Genomic DNA, 18928 nt, shown 5'->3' with positions numbered 1-18928 from the left:
TTGTCCCTCTGCGCTCAACTCGCGTCGCAGCTCCGTGTACCGAGAGCCGTGCGCTCAACCTGCCGGGGGAGGTTTTTCTAAGGTTCTTGAGCCATGTGGAATAGCGCCAGCAATGGCCAGATTGCTCCGCCGGGGACCAGCGGCCCCTCCACGATCCCCCTGCTGCCCGCACCGCAGCCCTCGTACACCGTCATGCCCTCGCCCCTTTTTAGTACTCTGGTGTTGTTTCTTTGGTTTTGATTGGGTATATGATTTTTGGGGGTCTCTGTGAATTATGTTTTCTGAGATGTAGGGGTTGTACCTTTTGTACGTTTGCATAGGGGTTAGGGCAAGGGCTCGTCCTCTCTGCCTTTCTCTGCCGCGTTCATCTCATTATTTGCAATAAAAATAATTATCATTCCAATTATGTTATTTCTATGACGGCCTGTAAGTTTGATATGCTTGGTCTTTTTGGTGCGATGGGGATGATTATTGGAATGGAATGGATGATGTTAATAGATGGTGGATTAATATTTTTAGTGTAAATTCATTCTAGGCTCTTTATTATTATTTATTTATTTGTGGATTTGAATCAAATTAATTTGATTGAAATAATCATAAAAATGATAATTTATCATGTATATATAAAATTATACATTTAATACACAATGTGTCCCAACGTGTCGGAATTCTCTATTTTTTGAAAAATGACCTGTCGTGTCGCGTGTCGGTATCGGCGCTGCATAGGTGTCGGCCATTGTAATGGGATCGGCCCATTACGCACAATGGAGAAAGAAGAAGGTAGGAGACCATAGGAAAAATACGTAGCAATTACTAAAGAGAAAGATGAAGCAAAAGTTTGAACGAGGGAAATGTTGAACCCGGCCGACATGTGGCGCCATGTGTCGGCCATTGAATGGGCCGGCCCCATGGTGATGTGGTGGGGCTTGCCCATTCTGCTACGGCGGGTCATGTGTAGCCAACGGTTGGTTTTAAGGTAATATTTTAGTCTTCCAAAAATAGAAATTTTATACAATTACCACGTTCTTATGCTAAAAAACTCGTCGAAAAAATAGAAATAGAATTTTTTTTCTCGAACGAAATTATTTTCAGAAACATAAATGTTACCAAATGACTCTTAGATGGCCGTTATGTACTTACGATACGCGATATGCGACACGTGTCAAAGGTGGGCCCGCCTGTCATAAACTTTAAAATTCTCTTCCCGTTGCTTCATTACTCTCCGATACTCCACTCTCTCTGCTCTCTCAGTGCCGAGAACGATGCTGGCTCTGCTCTCTCTCTGTCCTCCACGACTCCGCTCCGCTCTCTCCGTTCCTCCGGGCCTTCCCTCTTCCCGACCAAGACAGCTCTCCACTCTGCTCTATCTCATCCGATGAACCTTGCCTCCTCCGTCGCTTGCCGGAGGGGCATCGGTGGCTCCGATTCGCCGTCCAATGAGCTCAAGTTGAACTTTCGTGAGCTTCGCTCCCATTACTACGAAGGGGTCTTTCTCTTCACACCCGACCACGCAGCCATCGCCACCTCTGCCTTCGCCTACGCGGTCGCCTTTGCGGCTCCAATTCGACCTCTGCATCGGACAAGCTCAAGTTAGGGCTTTTCCCCTTCTGGCGATCAGTTGCCACTAGCGCTTCTGATTTATGAGAATTTTGTCTGTTGATTTCTTGTGTTATACGCACCGATGGCGTTTTTCCTTTTTTCGACCAATCGCCTATTTTACGAGTTCGCTCCGAAAATTTTCTTTCAGCAGGCCAAATTGGGAACAGGATGCGTTTGACGTGGACGATGGCTTCGCGAATGGTCCAAAAATGCGCAAGGTTTGTAAGAGTTTTGTTGATCCTTAATTTGAGTTTTGTTGGAGAGCATCCTATTAGACAAGTTATTGTTCGAAAGAAGATATTGATATACGATTTTGTTGTAATAGGATACGTGAAGGTCGTTGTTTGAGCACCATTGAGACCCGACCGACATGTGGCACCACATGGTGATCATTGAATGAGTCGGCCCCACGGTGACGTGGTGGGACCTGTCCATTATGCACAAAGGAGAAAGAAGGAGGGAAATCACAAGAAGGAGATGCAGTAGTTAATAAAGAAAAAGAGGAGACAAAAATTTGAATGAGGGAAAGGTTGGACCTGACCGACATGTGGCACCACATGTCGGCCATTGAATGAACCGGGCCCACGGTTAGGGGTGTCAATGGGTCAGCTCGGGTCAGGTTTTCATAATACCCGACCCGAAATAATGAATATGTGTGCTTGACCCGACCCGAAACAAGACCTGAACATGATATAGCCGCACGATCGGATGGGGTCGGTTCGGGTCGGGTTCGTGTTTTAGATTTTTATTATAAATTAAGGTTAAGTTACACCCACAATTGTTTAGGAGTCCCACATCTCCAAAAACCTCGAAGATTAATTATGCGGCGTACCTCAAGGGTTTTCTATATAAACAGTAATGTTCCCTGTTAAGTAGCATGGATCCATATGACATGCAGACATGCATTTTGACTTTTCTGATAGTTTCACAAATAGTTTGTGAATTTACAAACAAGTCTTAGACTCATCCCAACCATGGGATTAATAGCTGGCCTCTGAATTGTCAAACACAAGAATGCAAAACAACATACACGTTCCTTTCTTTTTCTTCTATGGGTAACAAGAGTTAAGAAGCCCAAAGAGATACTGTCAAGCAATATAGCAAAAAGGGAAAAAGCCGAACAGAGGGGCATCTGACTCCTAAACCCCACATGTAATATCTCGTATCTACATATCAGCGGCAGAGCATGTGACAAACATCAAACAACTAAACCAAAGGCTGAACGAGAAAAATCCAATGACTATACACCATCACACCATTGTAGTTGCAGTACACGACCGCTTGGGCCGGATCACAACCTAGGAATGATCAATCACAAAAGTGTAATGGAAGAATTCCTAATTGCCCCGACCAAAAGCTCCAAAACTTTCGGACAATACAACCAACCACCCCTCGATAAGAATGACACCGAAAGATGGCGTGGGAAAAAAGCAAACAGGGCTACTTGCGAGTTACGACAAAGATTTACGTTGATAAAAACAGAGTACACAAGCGTATATAAACTCCAAACACATATCAATAAAATTGGATAGACGATTAAATCAAACTCATGATAGGAACCTATTGACCTTCAACCCCCAACCCCAGGATAGGAACCTATTGACCTTCGAATTCAGTTCGGTGACCCCATCTCATCCTCTCAACAAGACAAAAGTGGATCATATCTACTCCAAAGCAAACCAAACCAAAGCAACTCCACCAAGGCAACTCCACCAAAGTAGCTCCAATGTTATACAACCTTGTCTACATGCATAGTAGGACCAATTCACAAACTAGGGCAATGATAAAAAAAAGTAAAGCAGGTGATAATAACCCTACATCAGAGATTTGGAAAGAAAGGAAACCATTCTTTAGTAAGGTCAACCTACAAGTAAGAATTGAAGAAGATAGCAATTACTAAATGCGTAATCTGAATATGAAAAAATAAATTTGCAATAAAAAAAATTAGTTTAGCAAGTACCAATTTCCAATTTCGTCAATCATCAAGAGAAACCGATATCGGGTTCGGCTCCATAATTGTAGTTGAACACTCTCCATTAAATTCACAATCAAAATGAGAACTTAAGTATCCATAGTAATATAGAAAAGAATAAATATTCCACAATTATGTTTTCTGACCTGACTCAAAATTTTCTTATTCTTCTAAGTCATCCTCCATTGAAAGTGAAAATGGCGAGGATCGTAGCCCATCTTGAGCATATGAAAGACCCTCCACCATGCTTGGGGTCAAGGAGCTACGAAAGACATCGAGTACATGACCTCTTGTGCTGAATGCGGCCTCTGATGCTACAGTCGAGACGGGCGCGGCTAAAATATCTCGAGCGATCGAAGAGAGGATAGGATATCTTGAAGAATTAACTTTCCACTAAGTTAAGATATCAAAGTCGAGGCTACAACGTTTCCATTCTTCCTCCAAATATTTATCCAATTTTGATTTTTCTTCCAAAATTTGTTGTCCCGTTTGGCCAAATATTTTGCAGTCATAAAGTCCGCACCAACCACGGGAGACTTTGACACATTTACTATCCTTATACCCTTTAATCTCAAGTTGCCTTGGGGGCATTTACCAGTGCGGTATTGCTCCTACAATAATGTTAGTGATGATGTTACTTTATCATGGAAAATTTATGCTTACTTGCTCTCATAAACATCATTAATCAACCATTTCATATATTCCCACTTATGTCGAGAGTCAAGTATGCAAGCAATGAACAAATTAAGATTGATGTTGTTCACATTGCCATAATACTTATTGAATTTGGTCTTCGTTCTTTTAGCCATTTCCTGCAAACCTTTATCCTCATTCTCACAATATTCGTTAATCATCCCAAAAAGCCCATAGACATCCTTTGCCAAATCATTACTAGTGACATAATAAGAACCCGAAACTTTTAAAGTCGTATCAAAGAACAACTTCAGGAAAGAAAGAAGGTGAAGGGCACAGTCCCAATCATCACTAGTAGGCAACCCTTTCGCCTTGGACAGTTCTTCAACAAATTTGCTATCTTGAATTTTCAATAAGAAAAAAGCTTTTTGAAACTTCTAAGCTGCCTCCAATATCATATATGTCGAGTTCCAACGAGTCTCTACATCCAAACATACAAAACTCTTGGACTCAGTATTCTCTAGTTCAACATAATCCTTAAACCGCCTCAACCTCTCAGGAGAAGACCTCACATAACGTACAGCCGAACACATTCTAACAATTGAATCATTTATGTCTTTCAGCAAAACATGGCAACTTTCAAAGTCCCCTAACGGAATCGGATGGGCATTAATAACGAGGGGCCTTCTCTGAACTATTTAAGCTTATGCATATACAGCTGAGACTCTATCTAAAAGTTTAGTACGGGTTCTAGCAACATGTTCTTCAAAAAGTAGAGTCGAACTCGGATTCAAACGCAATGCTCAAGCTCAAATTGAGAGCTCGGGTTTAGAAAAATTTGGGATATGAGACATTGATGTTGAAGTTGGGAATTGAATGCATCATGCCTCAGGGTCTTGATTCTGGGGTTCGTCCTTGCCATTTCAGCACAAATCGAGCTCACTGTGGCTTTCTTTTATAATTCAGGGGAACGAGTGTGGAGATTAATTACCGGAATGCCCATTGAACACTTTGCAAGCTCCATGAGCCGGTTAAGTCCAATTCATACTTTTGGCTAGTGCAGCAGCCCTGGTCCTAACCAATTTACAAACGGTAGGTGGGATTTAAACAAGTGACCTCCAATTCTTAATCTGAAAATTCTCTGACGTCGGATCTAACTGCACCAATGTTCAACTCATTGTAATTTAATAAGTGTTGATATTAAACCCAATAAGATATGTTTGACTATTAAGGTCTCCTCAGCTATCATAATCAAACAATTCCAAGCAATGGCATGTGGTCGATGAAACTTGGGTTTGGGGACGGTGATGTATAATATTTTGTCTAAATTTTCAGAAATGCAAGAAAACCATATATTTAGGGAGGCACCACGGATCCCTAACTTCAGCTGGTGATCTTACACTCAATCAAAGCTTACTAAAATCGAAAACGTATCATACAATTTAAACACTCGTTCAATAGTACACTCATCCACAAAATTAAGAGCAAATCAAGCGAGCTAATCTCAAATAATTTGACCTTAATTAGTGAGCTAATCTCAAATAATTCCACACTAATTTTCAAATACGGTGGAGAAGACAAAAACAAGTTCAAGTCAACTAGAAATCTCTAACCACTGGAGTTTGCCCTAGTAGCCGCTCTAGTAGCCACCCTTCCTACTTGGGAAGGGGGAGATGGGGAGTTCAATTCCTCACCTTCTCAGGGAGGGCTAGGAGTAGGGACGTTTAGTTTCAGAAGTGGGTTTTGATTCTCACGCTTTGCAAAGAGACAGGGCAAAAGCCTGAAAGTGAGTTGAGAGTTAGAGTAGAACAGACAAAAAGAAAACTAGAAATCTCTAAGTATTTAGTAATTTGGATAATCGTAGAGAACATTGTGGAGATATCCATGCTTGAAGGCGTTCACCGGTAGAGTAGGACGACTTTTAGTCCCCAAATTTCAAATAAGTAAATAAATCTACTTATTTATGTACTTATTTAATTCGAGGAAGAAAGAAATGAATAGTCTTCACCGAAATCTCTAACCAAACTCTTTTAGACTTTTATTTAGGTCAAACACACATACACACTATTCACTGGTCATATCACTCTTCTAGAGAAAATTGCTCAAAAAATTCTAAACCTATTGCACTTTTGTCATTTCAATCATAAATATTTTAATTTAATTTGCCAATTGAGTCATAAAAATTTTCACTTTTTACCAATTGAGTCCGTCTAGCCAATTTTAGCTGTCAATTGCTAACATGGACAATTGTCCTACGTGACACAACCGGTGCTAACTTGGACAATTTTTAATCATATTTTAATATTATTTTGAATTTTTTTTTCTTTTTTTCTTTTTCTTTTTCTTTTTCTTTTTCTTTTTCGAAGTCCAACAAGGGTCATCGGGTGACCCTCCCCGATCACAGGCGAGGGTCGGCGAGGGCTTCGTGGCCCTTTCTAGATCTGAGTGACGGCCGTGACCCTCACTCGGGACTAGCGAAGGCCACGTCGTCAAATAACATAAGCCTTTTTTTTTCTCTGTTAATGCATATTGATACCATGAAGGTTGCAGCAGACTACAATAAAGTTGAAGCACGTGTAGGTTCATGTTCACATGTTTTCCAAGTCTTATTCACCACCCTAGGGTTTTGGAAAATAGCTGAGTTAAATAAAGGGATAAGTGCACTAGAAGTCATAAAACTTGTTACAAAAGTGTAATTGCTAAAACTTTCAAAAAGTGCAATCAAGTCCTAAAACTTGTCATGAAAGTGTATTTAAGTCATAAAACTTAAAAAAAATGAAATCGAGTCCTAAAACTTTTAAAAAGTGTAATCACAACCTAAAATTTGTGTCAAGTTTTATGTTTTGATTGTACTTTTTTAAAGTTTTAGGATTTAATTGCACTTTTATGATAAGTTTTAAGAGTTTCAATACACTTATCCCTTTATTTAACTAAGCTATTTTCCAAAACCCTTGGGACGCAGCCAGCTAATCACCCCATGCTCCACTGGGGATGGCCACGAGTACCGTCCTTAAAAAGGCAAGCTAGGGAGCTTGCCCTAGTTCTACTATAAATGTTCGGGAAGAGGAGCAGAGGTGCACTCCTGAGAACAGGCTAGGGACCAAATGGAACCGTCCCAGAGCATGAGCATGCTTCTTTGTCATTTAAATAGCAATAGAAGCATCAGTTACCGTATGCGTTGATGAACTATGATGAACTATATATTGAGACTATCACTTAGCATTAATTCCAACCTCATCTCCATGCAAGACAAATCGAAAGAAGAAGTTTCCATGACAGTCATTGATCATTTGTGTCCCAATTGCTACTGGCTCTTGCCCATATGATGCAGCCCGTATTCGAGACCAGCTCGTTTAGCTAAAAAGATCGGCTCGTATTCAAGATCGACAAACATCAAGAGTTTCATCGATAAGTGAAAAGCCTCATCTTTGACTTTGTCATAAAGACTTTGTCATTTCCCATGCATCGAAGCTTGCATCAAAACTCCTTGAGATGGTCACAAGCATTGGAAATATTGTGCATTTAATAATAGCTTCTAGTTTCTAGATTTGCTTTTAGTTTTTTTACTTTTCTTGTACTATAAAAAGCCATCAAGTTTATATACGAAGATAGACTGAATTTGATTAATGAAATTTGCTTAGTGCAATTCTCTTGAACCTCGAAGAGTTGAAACCCCTTAAAAACCTAGAAGAGATTTCGTTCCGTCCTTGAAGAGTCGGAGCTTTTGAAGTCTGCATCCTTGAAGAGTTGCAGCCATCAATCTAAAATAATTGATGACATTTCAACTTCCTTGGAGGCCTAGAAGAGCAACCATTGAAGTTCCCATCTTTTTCCGCATCTTGACTAGTCACAACCGCCCACCTCCTTCTGAAATCGACAGCTCTACAGTGCTTATATGAGAAAACTCAAAATATAGAAGTTATAGATCAAAGAGTCTTAATTATTTTGGCTTTGGAATCAGGTCAATCCGATCTGTATCGACAAAGTTATGCCCATTTTCCTGAACTAGCGCAGAACTGAAATTTCTGCTCGATTTTGTGACGGAGTTTTCGTGTGTGCAAGTTACTCTCCCGATCCTATTGTTCAAGTAGTCGACTTTGGGCTACATCCCCTTACCTATGTGGCTTATTACCATAGTTGAAGAGACAAATCACGTTGAATGCTACCTCGTTTGGCTCATCACTATGTATTAAATAAGGAAAATTTACTTAATGTAAGACTTTCACAATGTGAATACAAAAAAAAAAATGACGTGCGCCATCTCAAATTAGGGAACAAATGCAACATTATTTTTTGGGCCTCTATCGACAAAGTCCTAGTTTTGTTAAATCAATTCATTTTAGTCCTCGATGCATATGTATAGTGTTCAAAGGATAACATGATGTGTCAAGGATTCAAAAAAAAAAAAGCCTTTCTCTACTTGCTTAAGGGACTTACTCAAAGAGCTCTGTTATAGACTAGAATCTGGTAAATTTGTCAAGGATTAATTGAATTTATTTGAGAAAATTAGGGTCATTTAGAAGGAAACTTATTGATGAGATCAAATTTGACAAATACCCGCACATAAGACTAAATTCTTGCAATAGATAGCAACTTATCATCACCTTTTTATTGGACCATGAAATTTGGTAAGAAATCGATATCATTGGTATATCAAGCATATTCTCATTAAATGAAAATAGTAGCATTTCACCTCTTCATACCCTTATATAAATGTGCCACACTTGTTCATCTCAACACATCACTGCTCTAGCTCACAAAGCTATCAAAACTCATTGAGAGAGAGAGAGAGAGAGAGAGAGAGAGAGAGAGAGAGAGAGAGAGAGAGAGAGAGAGAGAGAGAGAGGTTACAAATAGTTTAAGTGGGAATAGCCATGGAGGTAACAGAATCCAAGAGAATGGGGTCGACAATGCTTGTGGCGGCTCTGATACTGTGGTCATCCATCAACGTCGACGTGGCATTCGCGTCATGCAATACGACCTGTGCATTGTTGTGTAGTGGCGATCCCTTGCCATTTGTATGCATTCCCAAATGCCTCAAGAGATGCTCTGGTGAGTCTTTGACGTCCCTGGCATCGGAGCACTGCAATGTTGGTTGTTTCTTGTCTACTTGCCTTGACTACCATCCAGGTAATAATCTTTGTATCGAGATTGACGATATAACATAACTTCTTATGAGATTCATAAAACCAAGAAAGTCATTGTATAAACTTGCTTCTCTATCGGTGTCTCATTATTATATTTTAATTATGAGAGGATGATTCTGTATCAAATCATTTTATTTCCTTGGACTAATATATTCTCTAGCTAAAAAAAATTCAATTTCAATTTTGATGGGAGTGACATTTTAAATTTCTTGTTTCATATATGAACTCATATAGGCCCCGAGAAAGTTGGAGTGGACGTGAAGAAGGTTGGAGCTTGTGAGGATTCTTGCTCTCAAGGTTGTCAGAAGACCTATCCATCGCACTAAAGTTTGGAAATTTTCCTTTTTTTTTAATAAAGAATGAAGGCAATTGAGTTGCGTAATGCCTTTGTGGTTTCATATCACAGGTAATAAATAATGCCTTTTTAATTATTTGCTTGGCTAGGAGGGAAGTACATTTCTTTTGAATTTCAATTGTGATAAAATGAGTTTGGTCTCAATTATCCGAATTTAGATTATGAGATACAAATGCAAAAGAAAAGATAACCTTTAGAATGAATCGATATTGGGTTTGTCACGAGTATGTCTTCGCACAATCAAAGTTTTACGATGTGCGGAAGAATCTCAATCTCTGACAACGTGTCCCAACGTGTCGGAATTCTCTATTTTTTGAAAAATGACCTGTCGTGTCGCGTGTCGGTGTCGGCGATGCGTAGGTGTCGGCCATTGTAATGGGATCGGCCATTACGCACAATGGAGAAAGAAGAAGGTGGGAGATCGTAGGAAAAATACGTAGCAATTACTAAAGAGAAAGATGAAACAAAAGTTTGAACGAGGGAAATGTTGGACCCGGCCGACATGTGGCGCCATGTGTCGGCCATTGAATGGGCCAGCCCCATGGTGACGTGGTTGGGCTTGCCCATTATGCTGCGGCGGGTCATGTGTAGCCAACGGTTGGTTTTAAGGTAATATTTTAGTCTTCCAAAAATAGAAATTTTATACAATGACCACGTTCTTATACTAAAAAAACTCGTCGAAAAAATAGAAATAGAATTTTTTTTCTCAAACGAAATTATTTTCGGAAACATAAATGTTACCAAACGACCTTTAGATGGCCGTTATGTACTTACGATACGCGATATGCGACACGTGTCAAAGGTGGGCCCGCCTGTCATAAACTTTAAAATTCTCTTCCCGTTGCTTCATTACTCTCCGATACTCCGCTCTCTCTGCTCTCTCAGTGCCGAGAACGATGCTGGCTCCGCTCTCTCTCTGTCCTCCATGACTCCGCTCCGCTCTCTCCGTTCCTCCGGGCCTTCCCTCTTCCCGACCAAGACAACTCTCCACTCTTCTCTATCTCATCCGATGAACCTTGCCTCCTCCGTCGCTTGTCGGAGGGGCATCGGTGGCTCCGATTTTCCGTCCAACGAGCTCAAGTTGAACTTTCGCGAGCTTCGCTCCTATTACTGCAAAGGCGTCTTTCTCTTCACTCCCGACCACGCAGCTGTCGCCACCTCCGCCTTCGCCTATGCGGTTGCCTTCGCGGCTCCGATTCGACCTCTGCATCGGACAAACTCAAGTTAGGGTTATTCCCCTTTTGGCGATCAGTTGCCGCTAGCGCTTCTGATTTATGAGAATTTTGTATGTTGATTTCTTGTGTTATATGCACCGATGGCGTTTTTCCTTTTTTCGACCAATCGCCTATTTTACGAGTTCGCTCCGAAAATTTTCTTTCAGCAGGCCAAATTGGGAACGGGATGCTTGTGACATGGACGATGGCTTCGCGAATGGTCAAAAAATGCACAAGGTTTGTAAGAGTTTTGTTGATCCTTAATTTGAGTTTTGTTAGAGAGCATCCTATTAGACAAGTCATTGTTCGAAAGAAGATATTGATATACGATTTTGTTGTAATAGGATACGTGAAGGTCGTTGTCTGAGCACCATTGAGACCCGACCGACATGTGGCACCACGTGGCGATCATTGAATGAGTCGGCCCCATGGTGACGTGGTGGGACCTGCCCATTGTGCACAAAGGAGAAAGAAGGAGGGAAATCACAAGAAGGAGATGCAGCAGTTAATAAAGAAAAAGAGGAGACAAAAATTTGAACAAGGGAAAGGTTGGACTTGGCCGACATGTGGCACCACATGTCGGTCATTGAATGAACCGGGCCCACGGTTAGGGGTGTCAATGGGTCAGCTCGGGTCAGGTTTTCATAATACCCGACCCGAAACAATGAATATGTGTGCTTGACCCGACCCGAAACAAGACCTGAACATGATATAGCCGCACGATCGGGTGGGGTCGGTTCGGGTCGGGTTCGTGTTTTAGATTTTTATTATAAATTAAGGTTAAGTTACACGCACAATCGTTTAGGAGTCCCACATCTCCAAAAACCTCGAAGATTAATTATGCGACGTACCTCATGGGTTTTCTATATAAACAGTCATGTTCCCTGTTAAGTAGCATGGATCCATATGACATGCAGACATGCATTTTGACTTTTCTGATAGTTTCACAAATAGTTTGTGAATTTATAAACAAGTCTTAGACTCATCCCGACCATGGGATTAATAACTGGCCTCTGAATTGTCAAACACAAGAATGCAGAACAACAAACACGTTCCGTTCTTTTTCTTTTATGGGTAACAAGAGTTAAGAAGCCCAAAGAGATACTGTCAAGCAATATAGCAAAAAGGGAAAAAGTCGAACAGAGGGGCATCTGACTCCTAAACCCCACATGTAATATCTCGTATCTACATATCAGCGGCATAGCATGTGACAAACATCAAACAGCTAAACCAAAGGCTGAGCGAGAAAAATCCAATGACTATACACCATCACACCATTGTAGTTGCAGTACACGACTGCTTGGGCCGGATCGCAACCTAGGAATGATCAATCACAAATGGCAGAATTCCTAATTGCCCCAACCAAAAGCTCCAAAACTTTCGGACAACACAACCAACCACCCCTCGATAAGAATGACACCGAAAGATGATGTGGGAAAAAAGCAAACAGGGCTACTTGCGAGTTACGACAAAGATTTACGTTGATAAAAACAGAGTACACAAGCGTATATAAACTCCAAACACATATCGACAAAATCGGATAGACGATTAAATCCAAACCCATGATAGGAACCTATTGACCTTCAACCCCCAACCCCAGGATAGGAACCTATTGACCTTCGAATTCAGTTCAGTGACCCCATCTCATCCTCTCAACAAGACAAAAGTGGATCATATCTACTCCAAAGCAAACCAAACCATAGCAACTCCGCCAAGGCAACTCCGCCAAAGTAGCTCCAATGTTATACAACCTTGTCTACATGCATAGTAGGACCAATTCACAAACTAGGGCAATGATAAAAAAAAAGTAAAGCAGGTGATAATAACCCTACATCAGAGATTTGGAAAGAAAGGAAACCATTCTTCCGTAAGGTCAACCTACAAGTAAGAAATGAAGAAGACAGCAATTACTAAATGCGTAATCTGAATATGAAAAAGTAAATTTGCAATAAAAAAAATTAGTTTAGCAAGTACCAATTTTCAACTTTGTCAATCATCAAGAGAAACCGATATCGGGTTCGGCTCCATAATTGTAGTTGAACACTCTCCATTAAATTCACAATCAAAATGAGAACTTAAGTATCCATTGTAATATAGAAAAGAATAAATATTCCACAATTATGTTTTCTGACCTGACTCAAAATTTTCTTATTCTTCTAAGTCATCCTCCATTGAAAGTGAAAATGGCGAGGATCGTAGCCCATCTTGAGCATATGAAAGACCCTCCACCATGCTTGGGGTCAAGGAGCTACGAAAGACATCGAGTACATGACCTCTTGTGCTGAATGCGGCCTCTGATGCTACAGTCGAGACGGGCGCGGCTAAAATATCTCGAGCGATCGAAGAGAGGATAGGATATCTTGAAGAATTAACTTTCCACTAAGTTAAGATATCAAAGTCGAGGCTATAACGTTTCCATCATTCCTCCAAATATTTATCCAATTTTGATTTTTCTTCCAAAATTTGTTGTCCCGTTTGGCTAAGATACTTTGCAGTCATAAAGTCCGCACCAACCACGGGAGACTTTGACACATTTACTGTCCTTGTACCCTTTAATCTCAAGTTGCCTTGGGGGCATTTACCAGTGCGGTATTGCTCCTACAATAATGTTAGTGATGATGTTACTTTATCAAATAAAATTTATGCTTGCTTGCTCTCATAAACATCATTAATCAACCATTTCACATATTCCCACTTATGTCGAGGGTCAAGTATGCAAGCAATGAACAAATTAAGATTGATGTTGTTCACATTGCCATAATACTTATTGAATTTGGTCTTCATTCTTTTAACCATTTCCTGCAAACCTTTATCCTCATTCTCACAATATTCATTAATCATCCCAAAAAGCCCATAGATATCCTTTGCCAAATCATTACTAGTGACATAATAAGAACCCGACACTTTTAAAGTCGTATCAAAGAACAACTTCAGGAAAGGAAGAAGGTGAAGGGCACAGTCCCAATCATCACTAGTAGGCAACCCTCTCGCTTTGGACAGTTCTTCAATAAATTTGCTATCTTGAATTTCCAATAAGAAGAAAGCTTTTTGAAACTTCTAAGCTGCCTCCAATATCATATATGTCGAGTTCCAACGAGTCTCTACATCCAAACATACAAGACTCTTGGACTCAATATTCTCTAGTTCAACACAATCTTTAAACCGCCTCAACCTCTCAGGAGAAGACCTCACATAACGTATAGCCGAACATATTCTAACAATTGAATCATTTATGTCTTTTAATCCCTCTCTCATAATCAAACTCAATATATGAACAAAACACCTCATGTGGAGTAACTCACCTTTCAATACCAAAGTGTTCCAAGAATTAAGTCTTCTTTTCAAGTATTGAATTCCTAAATCTTTTGAACTTGTATTATCCACGGTGATGGAAAAAATACTTTGAATCCCCCAACCAGTCAAACATTTCTCAACTGACTTTCCTATTATCTCGACATAATGACTTGGGATTTAACAAAAAATTAGGATTTTCTTATGCAACTTCCAATCAGCATCAACAAAATAAGCAGTGAGAGACATATAAGTCAAATTTTGACAAGAGGTCCATTTGTCGGTCGTCAAACAAACTCTAGGACGTGTGTCGGCAAAATATTTCATCAATTTTCTTCTTTCCTCCACGTATAATGCATAACAATCACTCCTCAACGTGTTACGCGTAGGGATTGAGAACTTTGGCTAGATTCTATACATAAATCGCTGAAAACCCTCATTTTCTACAAACTTAAAGGGCAATTCATCAAGAATGAACATGGTCGCTAGTTCTTTTCTACTAGCATCCTGGTCAAATTTCCATGGTGAAGTACCAACCCCAATAGGTTGATCCGAGGCATTTTTTGCCTTTTCTCGATGTTTGCATATAGATCTTCCTTACATCTATCTAAATGATGATGCATTGAACTAGTCCCTTAAGTACTAGAACAACCAATGTGGACCCCGTAATATAAACATTCAGCCTTTTCTTGATTCTTGTCTGCACATGAAATCCTTTTAAAGTGATCCCACATAATGGATCTCTTCCTTCTATTTGGGAGGCTAGAATCCGTCGACAAAGACATCTAGCAATCAGCAAAAATAATTAACATTCCAGAATCAACAAAAACCATCATTCCCATAGAAAGTTGACATAGTAAAGTAAAGTCTATCTCAAGAGCAAGCATGAACATCTTCAAAATAATGAATTACCTCAGGAACCTGATTTCGTCGTATTACCATTTTACATCACTAAAGAGCTTTCGGTCCACTGATCATTTTCAAGGCTCTATCAAGGCTGATGAGTCGAAGGAATGTGCAAACGACAGTGTCCAAGTGGTTCAAAACAGTTCACCATCATCTTTAAGCATGCGTTTACCATAGATAAATAAGCAAGCATTCAAGTGGACGAAACAAAGAACAAGAACCAAAACTACCAAACGCGTAAAGACATACATTCGATCAAAAGTATGCATCACGGTAAGCCAAACCCTTTTGCCACAGGGAACTCCGATGGAGTTCATCCGCAAACTAGTCGAACCATGGTGAACAACATGCATATCATCTATTTCATAATGGTTATGAAGGCAATAACATATCTACACCAAGACAGGAGAATAGCACAATAGAAAGCAGTCAAAGGGAAACCCCATTTGCATCACACTGATTAACTTCAACAGCTAAGCACTGATTATCGCCATGGACCCGCGATTTCTAAAATCTAACACAATACAAATTGATTCATTCAAGAAGCAACAAATCGGTATTCACTGCAACCAGGTCGATCAAACGATAAGAACCGAAGGACAAAACACCAATTAGACACAGAGGAATGAGCCAATCAAGAATTTCAACAATGAGTGCCACCGAGAGAGAAGCTTACGAGTCAGTCGATACAGATGCTGGTGGATCGAAGCTGAAGCTGGGGTTTGCAAATCGTCGACCTCTACTGGACTCAAAAAGCTCTCCTCGCTCGCAAGTCCTAAAACCCAAGTTTTAGGTACGTTCCTCCTTCTACCTCGGATTTTTCCTAGCTTTGACTTGCAAAACCCAACATCAATTTCCGCTCAGAAAATTCCGATCGACGTAGAACCTTAGGCCATATCGAACACACAGATCGCATCAATCAACTCACATCACAAGAACAGCGGAACAATCAGCATCAACGGATAGGGGGAAAAAGAGGAGAGAGAAAGTTCTAGAGAGAGAGTACCAAAAGGAAGCAAAATGCGATAGAGAGGAGACCTTCTCGAGAGGCGTTAATGGAGAAAATGATGGATTGCGCGGCCGCAAAATTCTCTGTGTTGTCGCAATGGAGGAAGAAGATAGGGTTTCAACGCTTGAGACTTGAGAGTGCACCAAAAACAAATCATATATTTCGATTTGGGTTGGGCTCAGGTACCCGAGCCCGATAAATTCAAGACAAAACCCCAATTGTTTTTAATGTTACCCAAAAAAGATGAGGCATAACCCGACCCAAAACGAAAATTTTCGGGTCGGGTCGGGTCGGGTTATGTTTGACCGGGTTATTTTGACACCCCTACCCACAGTGACGTGGTGGGGCAAGCCCATTATGCCCAAAGGAGAAAGAAGAAGTAGAGAGATCACATGAAGAAGATACAACAATTAATGAAAAGAAAAAGGAGGCAAAAGTTTGAACGAGAGAAAGGAGGGAACCGACTGACACGTGGCGTCATGTGTTGGCCATTGAATGGACCGGCCCCATGATGACATGGTGGGGCGGGCCCATTACGCACAAAGGAGAAAAAAGGAGGGAGATCACAGGAAGAAGATGCAACGGGGTAAGTATAGCGCAAGTGCCATAACTTTTGTACGGAGGACACTTAAGTGCTATAAGTTTTTTTTGGCTCACTTGAGTGCCATAACTTCCAAAAAAAAGATTACTTAAGTGCCACTTACGAGCTGGTTGTGAGGGCCGAAAACCACGACTTTTCCGGCCGAACGGTGACCTTCCCGGCGAGGCGAGCACCACCAGCTTGAAGAGGGGGTGTCTGTGAATCATTTCATGGCCTCCGTTCGTCTCGAAATTTCCGTTTTAGCCTCCGTTGACGAAGGTAAAAATGCTTCGTAGTCACACAATTTATCGAACCGATTTGTGTGACTACGAAACATTTTTACCTTCGTCAACGGAGGCTAAAACGGAAATTTCGAGATGAACGGAGGCCATGGAATGATTCACCGACACCCCCTCTTCAAGCTGGTGGTGCTATTTACCTTGCCGGGAATGTCACCGTTCGACCGAAAAAGCCACGGTTTCGGGCCCTCACGACCAGCTTGTCAGAGGGGTTGATCATGAGGGCTCGAAACCGCGGCTTTTCTAGCCAAACGGTGACCTTTCCGGTGAGGCGAGCACCACTAGCTTGAAGAGGGGGTGTCGGTGAATCATTCCATGGCTTCCGTTCATCTCGAAATTTCCGTTTTAGCCTCTGTTGACGAAGGTAAAAATGCTTCGTAGTCACACAATTTATCAAACCGATTTGTGTGACTACGAAACATTTTTACCTTCGTCAACGGAGGCTAAAACGGAAATTTCAAGATGAACGGAGGCCATGGAATGATTCACCGACACCCCCTCTTCAAGCTGGTGGTGCTCGCCTCACCGGGAAGGTCATTGTTCGGCCGGAAAAGCCGCAGTTTTAGGCCCTCACGACCAGCTCGTAAGTGACACTTAAGTGATCTTTTTTTTGAAAGTTATGGCACTCAAGTGAGCCAAAAAAAAGTTATGGCACTTACGCTGTACTTACCCCATGATGCAACAATTAATAAACAGAAAAATGAGTCAAAAATTTGAACGAGAGAAAGGGGAGATCCAAATGACATGTGGCGTCACGTGTCCATCATTAAATGGACCGGGCCCACGATTACGTGGTGGGGTGGGCCCATTACGCACAAAGGAAGAAGATGTGGCAATTAATGAAGAGAAAGAGAAGGAAAAAGTTTAAACGAGGGAAAGATAGGACCCAGCCGACACGTGGCGCCACGTGTCGGTCATTGTAGTGGAATCGGCCCATTACGCACAAAGGAGAAAGAAGAAGGTGGGAGATTGCAGGAAAAATACGTAGCAATTACTAAAGAGAAAGATGAGACAAAAGTTTGAACGAGGGAAATGTTGGACCCGGCCGACATTGTTGACACCTAAATTTTGTCCAAATCATTTAGGGTTTTATCGCAAAAAATTAGGGTTTAATTCTTAACCCCTAAACCAAAAATATTCTCATTAAATTTCTTGGCATATAGATGTTAGGTGCATTAGCATTAATAGAATTTAGTGAAAACATATTTTCCTTTTGTTTTATTTATTTATTTAAAAAAATTATTATAAATTAAAAAAAAAAAGAAAGTAAAAAAGAAAAAAACAAAAGAGAGAAGAGACAAAAGAGGGGAAGGCCATCTGCTTTCTCTCAGAGAGTGCACGTCAGAAGGGGGGCTACGAGAAGAGAAGCCAAAAGAAAAGGAAAGGAAAAGCCAAAGGTAAAATGACCAAAAAAAAAATTAAAAAAAGACCGAGCTTTTCTTCTTACTCTGTTGACAGCGCAATCCATTCACAAAAAAGGTAGAACGCAGCAAGAAGCAGAAGCGATGCAGAAGGGCAGGCTGATCAACGGCAGCTTTAAGCTGAAAATAGAAAGAAAAAGAGCTGGCTTCGTTGACTGATCGGGGACCGTTTTGGAGGGACACCAAAGAGAGAGGGCCGGCGGGAATCTAAAAGGAGGAGGCTTGGAACGAGAGAGAAAAAAAGCGGAGAGAACGAGAGAGCAAAGCGGAGAGAACGAGAGGGGAAAAGAGAAGAGAACTTGAAGAGCTTCCGGAGAGAATAGACTGGAGGGGGAGGCAAAACCGAGAGAGAATCGAGGGAGCCAAGAACGCAGAGAGAGTTAGAAGAAGAAGAAAAAAACGGAGACCGACTGAGAGTTGAGGGGAATCGGAGAGATCCGACTCTCACCCACTCGCCGGAACGTCGCCTGAGCCACCGCCGAGGCCCCAGTTGTCGCGCCTC

General features: G+C 41.1%; 1 protein-coding gene and 1 long non-coding RNA gene across 6 annotated transcripts; one reads left to right on the top strand and one right to left on the bottom strand.

Annotated features, from left to right (window-relative positions):
• The first annotated feature begins 1024 nt into the window (after nucleotides 1–1024).
• On the top strand, nucleotides 1025–12041 carry LOC130138175 (uncharacterized). Of its 3 annotated transcripts, none has more exons than XM_056311395.1 (3): nucleotides 1025–1589; nucleotides 11091–11157; nucleotides 11265–12041. In XM_056311395.1, exons 1-3 carry the CDS (start codon nucleotides 1151–1153, stop codon nucleotides 11353–11355), a joined length of 597 nt encoding a protein of 198 aa, XP_056167370.1. In that variant the 5' UTR covers nucleotides 1025–1150; the 3' UTR covers nucleotides 11356–12041. The 3 variants fall into 3 exon arrangements, with proteins under 3 accessions (XP_056167370.1, XP_056167373.1, XP_056167367.1); XM_056311398.1 differs by lacking the exons at nucleotides 11091–11157; nucleotides 11265–12041 and adding exons at nucleotides 1751–1817; nucleotides 1925–2745; XM_056311392.1 differs by lacking the exons at nucleotides 11091–11157; nucleotides 11265–12041 and adding an exon at nucleotides 1751–2745.
• LOC130138178 (uncharacterized) lies at nucleotides 3297–16264 on the bottom strand. 3 transcript variants are annotated; one of them, XR_008816581.1, is made up of 4 exons: nucleotides 16124–16264; nucleotides 15794–15928; nucleotides 3560–3630; nucleotides 3297–3337 (listed from the first exon to the last, which is right to left on the bottom strand). It is a non-coding gene; the product is annotated as an uncharacterized LOC130138178 (long non-coding RNA). The 3 variants fall into 3 exon arrangements; XR_008816580.1 differs by lacking the exons at nucleotides 3297–3337; nucleotides 3560–3630 and adding an exon at nucleotides 12947–12965 and having other exon boundaries at nucleotides 16124–16259; XR_008816579.1 differs by lacking the exons at nucleotides 3297–3337; nucleotides 3560–3630 and adding an exon at nucleotides 14488–14996 and having other exon boundaries at nucleotides 16124–16259.
• Nucleotides 16265–18928: the final 2664 nt, after the last annotated feature.

Source organism: Syzygium oleosum, unplaced genomic scaffold (assembly GCF_021117445.2).
Source record: "Syzygium oleosum isolate NSW1041296 unplaced genomic scaffold, Sole_v2.1 Sole_v2.01, whole genome shotgun sequence".
NCBI lineage: Eukaryota > Viridiplantae > Streptophyta > Magnoliopsida > Myrtales > Myrtaceae > Syzygium > Syzygium oleosum.
Note: the sequence above shows the minus strand (reverse complement) of the source record. Positions and strands in the feature narration are given on the sequence as shown.

Excerpts from the sequence above, each read along its gene's own strand:
- LOC130138175 (XM_056311392.1), top strand. The coding sequence starts at position 1,151 with ATGCGACACGTGTCAAAGGTGGGCCCGCCTGTCATAAACTTTAAAATT. Across the intron at positions 1,590-1,750 it reads TCTGCATCGGACAAGCTCAA|GCCAAATTGGGAACAGGATG; the intron begins GTTAGGGCTTTT and ends TTCTTTCAGCAG.